The following is a 5,751-nucleotide window of genomic DNA, read 5'->3' as shown; positions in this document are numbered from 1 at the left end:
CGTCCAGCTTATACCTCCAGAACCCTTTTTTTTATCACTCTTCTCCCTAAGCATCAAGTGGTGGCCCCTTTTATACAAGTTAGCTAACAATGTATAGGCTTATAACTCACATTTATGGTGGTGCTTCACAACTAGGTCATCTAAGGCATACCCTATCGTCCTTACTTCATTCAAACCGAATTCAGCTTATTAAGGAAAAAGGCCTCAAAGTTTATATGCATCCTATCTTCAATTGCTCTCACTAAGGGGATCTTGCCTTATTATATTCACTAGCTCATGTGACACACATAAAGAAACTAAACCTAAATCTAAAGGCACCTAATCACATAAGAACACAAATGTACGACTCCCTCCCCCTTCCACTTCACTCAAGCTTGTCCCCAAGCAATCCCAGTGAAGGGGGAAACAGGGAAGTACAAACAAAACTCAACAAATAATAAAAAAAACTTCAGGAACAACAATCCTGAAAAAGCAAACAAACTTCTCACACTTAGACCGAGCAACGGGCTAAGTGGGAGAAGGCACAACAGAAGAACAACCAAAACATGCCAGAAAAAACACAAACTTTTCACACTTAGACCAAAAATTAGGCTAAGTGGGAGAAGACATAATCACAAGAAAATATATACAGAATACGGCATGCTGGGAAAAAGAAAACACAGACACAAACAACAAATATATAAACATAAAATGAAAGAAAGAGAAAAACTAAAAGTAAAGTTACTTGGTCAAGAGGGCTGCATTTCGGGGTTTGGCTCCCTCGGGAGCCAACCTGCGGTGGAACGTATGGGCGGGTTACTTTTGCTTTCTTTCTTGCCGGCGAATCCGGCTTCTCCTTCACTTCCTCACTCGGTTGCTTGGTCAATGTCTTCTTTACAGTCAGGGTCTTTGAAGCCGACGGGGCTAGCAGAGGTTTAGACGCGGGTGGGGGATGCTGTGGAGATGAACTTCCTGGCCCTGGCTGGGTGGACACCTTGCTGGGTCCAGTAGTCAGTTTCGCCTGGGGCTCGGAGAAGTTCTCCTTCAGCCATTTGGTCATCATCATCATTAACTGGACAGCCTCCGCCATCCGATCATTTTTCGTAGATGACTTCCCCACCATGACTGTGACGTGCCCCTTGAGGGCATGCATATCTTCTCTAACTCCCCCGAGTTCTGTTCGTATCCCGGCCATTTCTTTCCTTATGTCACCGAGTTCATTGCTCATCACACCCATCACCTTTCTGAATTCACCCAATTGTTTGTGCATCGCACTCACTTCTGCTTTCATCTCCTCCACTTCCATGCTTGCCTTCGACTCACCAACATCCTGCTCTATCTTGACTTGGAGCTCCAACCTGCCGACTTCGTAGAAACAAACCTCCTTCGGAATCGGCAGATCCGGTGGGGTTTCCTGCATTTGATGTGTTCTCCATGGCCTGAATCTGAAAATTTCTCAAAGACTTTGAAAGAAATTACGGGTTAGGGTTAGGGTTAGTGAGGGCTAGGTATCGCGAGAGAGAAGATTTGGGGATTTTTGTCAGAGGGAATTTGTTTGTTTTGAAAAAATAAAGTGTAAGGGACAAAATAAGTAAAAATGGGTAAGGGCGCGTACGGTTGTGCAGGCGGTTGTAGGCATGATGTAAGCAACCGTTCGCCTTCCCATAAAGTAATATTTGAATTTCGAAACTGTATCACTTCCCTCTCAAACAAAAATCTCTCTGCCCCATGTAAACGATACTCTCTGCGACACCATACTTATGCAAAAACAAAAGAAAATGAAATGCCAGACTCCCAGGTCGAGGATTCAAAAAGGGACAAAACATTTTCCCTGAAAAGTCTGGTGTTTCGAAAATATTTTTGGAAGATTAATATTTTTTTCATTTGTTTGGGATTTTCAATTAGAAAAGAAAAAAAACGATTAAACTATTTACACATTCAATTTAGCACTCTCGAGATTCCCTGGTTCAGTGAATAGATATATAAAAAAGCATCCCAATTTACCTGACCCAGGAATTCATCGAGAACACTGCTTGCTAAACTGATTAGGCGATAATGGAGAGTGCGCGTAGTGGCATTTCCTCCACTACACACAACTCAGAATTATCCCTAAAAACCTTCACCCGATGACCATTAACAAGAAAGGGAGTAGAGTTTGAGGCACCTCCCTAGATCTCCACTGCTCCATTCGTTCGAGGCCAACAATAGTGTACTGCCCAATCCATTTGGATTTTAGCTTTCCTGGTAGCAGCTTGAGTCTGGATTGGAAAAGGAGAACTTTCTGACCAACGTGAAGTTCCTTGACCCGGAGGTTTTTGTCATGCCATAGCTTCGTCTTCTCTTTGTACCACATTGCGGACTCAAGCTTTAATTCCTCCAATTCTTGAAGCTACAGTTTCCTCTCTTCTTCACACGCCTGAGGGTTCATGTTAATTTCCTTGACCGCCCAATATGCCCCGTGTTCCATACCTACAGGCTAATGGCACATCTTGCCAAACACTAGCCTGTAGGGTGACATCCCAATAGGCGTTTTATAGGCTGTCATGTAGGCCCATAGTGCGTCGTCAAGCCTCTTACTCCAGTCTTTCCTTGACGGATTCACCGTCTTATCTAGTATTGCCTTGATCTCTCTATTTGATATTTCCGCCTGCCCATTTGACTGAGGATGATAAGGTGTAGACAGCCTGTGATGGACTCCATATTTTTTCATTAGAGCTTCTATCATTCGGTTTTGGAAGTGTGTTCCTTGATCCGAAATAACAGCCATAGGCACACCATACCTGTTAAAAATGTTAGACTTAAGAAATTTTGCCACCTCACCGGATTCACAAGAGGTGGTATCCTTGGCCTCTATCCATTTCGACACATAATCTACCGCCACAAGGATATACGTGTTCCCATATGAGGATGGAAACGGTCCCATGAAATCCATTCCCCAGACGTCAAAGATTTCGCAGACGATTACTGGGACCTATGGCATTTCGTCTCTTTTGAAAATTCCCCCTGTCTGCTGACATCTCTCACAATTCTGGCAGAATTCGAAGGCATCCTTGTGTAATGTAGGCCAATAAAAACCACTATCTAACACCTTCCTCGATGTCTTCCTTGGTCCAAAGTGACCTCCACAAGCTAGGGCATGGCAATGATTAAGCACATCCATCTGTTCCCATTCTGGAATACACCTCCTAATTACTTGGTCGACTCCCATTCTCCATAAATATGGGTCGTCCCAAAAATAATACTTGGCTTCACTTTTCAGTTTCATCTTCTGGGCTCGGGTGATTGATTGAGAACTTGGTACCTCTCCCGTGACCAAGTAGTTTGCTAGGTCTGTGAACCACGGCTCAACGCTCAATTGACACTTCTCTTTTTCAGAATCTCCTGGACCTGTTAATGTCATCACCATTTCCCAACAGATGGGTCTAGGAAATGTTCCTATACAGTACAGATGCTCCTCCGGGAATGCATCAGGTATAGCTTCATCCGTCTCTCCTTGGAAAATCCTGCTCAAGTGATCAGCCACTTTGTTTTCTGTCCCCTTTTTGTCTCGAACTTCCCAATCAAATTCCTGCAAAAGTAACATCCAACGGATTAATCTTGGCTTGGATTCTTTCTTCGCCAACAAGTACTTGATAGCCGCGTGGTCAGTGAAGACTATCACCCTCGACCCCAGCAAGTACGGGCGAAACTTCTCAAACGAGTATACTACCGCCAGCATTTCCTTTTCTGTGGTGTCATAGTTCTTCTGGGCTTGATTGAGTGTTTTCGATGCATAAAAAATCACATAGCTTTTCCCATCGATTCTTTGACCTAGTACTGCCCCCACTGCGTAATCACTTGCGTCGCACATTATTTCAAACAGTAAACCCCAGTCTGGCGCTCTGATAATAGGGGCAGAGACTAGTTTATCATTCAGTAGCTGAAAAGCTTCCTTGCACCCCTCATCGAAAACGATATCAACTTCATTATGCAACAAATGGGTGAGTGGTTGGGCAATCCTCGCAAAATCCTTAATGAATCTTCTGTAGAAACCTGCATGCCCTAGGAATCCTCTAACTTCTTTCTGATTCGTAGGGTAAGGCAATTTTGAGATCACATCAACATTCGCTTGGTCTACCTGTATACCCCTCTCTGAAACTACATGTCCTAGGACAATTCCTTCAGGGACCATAAAGTAGCATTTCTCGAAATTTAAGACCAAATGCTTTTCCTAGCACCTCCTCAATACTATATCCAAACTTGCTAGACAGGAGTCAAAAGAATTCCCATACATAGTGAAATCATCCATGAGAAGTACATCCTTCAGAACTCGGCGAAGCTCGGCGAAATCCATGACAGGAAACTAAAAATGAAAGCGTTTAAATTGTATCTTCGCCCTCCTTGAGGACGGTGTTACCTAACTACTGTCTAGCAAACTATAACCCAGAACTACCCTACGATTCCCTCATGAATACCCAAGTGTGTAGAAGTGAGTGAGCTATGAGCTACGATCTGTTAATGAGGTCTCCACCCAGCCTCCCCTCCAGATTGCATGTTTTCTCCCTTATATAGGTGCGGACATAATCTTCTAGAAGCCTTCGTAGAAATCTCCATTCTATCCTTCAGTATCTTGATTTCCTCCGTCTTGCAGTTTTTCTTCAAATTGCTCACTTATCTGCCAGTTCCTTGGACCAAGCAAATGTCCTTCTCTTTTCCTGGATCTGGCGAAAACCTTCTACATACCTGGCTTAAAACATGTGTTAGACCCCACAAACGTGTGAATTTAACCCCTTAACCAATGCATGAAATTAGCCTTATCATCGTCCACTACAAACGCCTCCATTCCGTCCTTTTCTGTCAACTTGCTCGCCACCAAGTAGTCGGCCATATCTGCCAACAATGGCTCTTTCCGTCCTCTGTTTCCTTGTTCGGCTTGATCAATTCTCCCTTCCTGGTAGATCCACTGTCTTTCAGGTGTTGACTCGGACAGGTGCAGGTGCTTTTCATGGAAAACGTTTGTCATGGCTTCACCGTTATCTTCTTGTAGAGTTTGGCTCTGGTGTTCCGCCCCTCTGTTCTCACATCCTTTCTTATCCACTGCTTCCCAGTCAAATTCCTGTAGAAGAAGCACCCATCTGATGAACCGCGGCTTTGATTCTTTTTTTACCAAGAGATATTTGATAGTCGTATGGTCTGTATAGACCATCACTTTGGACCCCAGCAGGTACGGTCTGAACGTCTCAAATGCGAAGACTACAGATAGCATCTCCTTTTCGGTCATATCGTAGTTCCTTTGTGCCTGATTCAGGATTTTAGAGGCGTAAAAGAAATCGTAACTTTTTCCTTCGATCTTCTGACCTAATACTGCCCCCATAGCATAATCGTTAGCATCGCATATCACTTCAAGGGGGTGATTCCAGGCAGGGGCGCGTATTATTGGAGATCTTATCCATCGGTCCTTCAGAAATGAGAACGCAGCCTTGCAGGCATCACAGAATTCAATCTTCATGTTGTCATGGAGAAGTTTCGTCAGGGGTTGGGCTATTTTTACGAAATTCTTGATGAATCTTCTACAGATCCCAGCGCGTCCCAAAAAGGTTCTGACCTCCTCCTGGTTGGTAGAGTATGGGAGTTTCACCACCTGCGTGCGGATTGCCTTGATTGTGCGAGGGTTTGCCCAGCTCGCATTTCGCCTTTTGGTTGTCAGCTTAGGTTGCCACTGGAAGAGTAACTTTTCTTTCCCCATCATGAACTCTTCCAATCTCAGAGTGGGGTCGAGTCTGTGTTGTCGAT

General features: G+C 44.2%; 1 protein-coding gene across 1 annotated transcript; it reads right to left on the bottom strand.

The window, feature by feature from the left end:
- Positions 1-448: 448 nt before the first annotated feature.
- Positions 449-2,911, bottom strand: LOC121802322. The gene is made up of 4 exons (XM_042202006.1): positions 2,557-2,911; positions 2,373-2,448; positions 725-1,424; positions 449-463 (listed from the first exon to the last, which is right to left on the bottom strand). The coding sequence occupies exons 1-4, from the start codon at positions 2,909-2,911 to the stop codon at positions 449-451; spliced, it is 1,146 nt and encodes a 381-aa protein (XP_042057940.1).
- Positions 2,912-5,751: the final 2,840 nt, after the last annotated feature.

Source organism: Salvia splendens, chromosome 1, assembly GCF_004379255.2.
Source record: "Salvia splendens isolate huo1 chromosome 1, SspV2, whole genome shotgun sequence".
NCBI lineage: Eukaryota > Viridiplantae > Streptophyta > Magnoliopsida > Lamiales > Lamiaceae > Salvia > Salvia splendens.
Note: the sequence above shows the minus strand (reverse complement) of the source record. Positions and strands in the feature narration are given on the sequence as shown.

Bases quoted from the DNA above. Each gene is read 5' to 3' on its own strand.
- LOC121802322 (XM_042202006.1), bottom strand. From the start codon at position 2,911: ATGGATTTCATGGGACCGTTTCCATCCTCATATGGGAACACGTATATC. The intron at 2,449-2,556 runs GTAAGAGGCTTG...ATTAGCCTGTAG, and splicing joins TCCGTCAAGGAAAGACTGGA to GTATGGAACACGGGGCATAT. The intron at 1,425-2,372 runs GTAGCTTCAAGA...AGAAATTTTCAG, and splicing joins TGTGAAGAAGAGAGGAAACT to ATTCAGGCCATGGAGAACAC.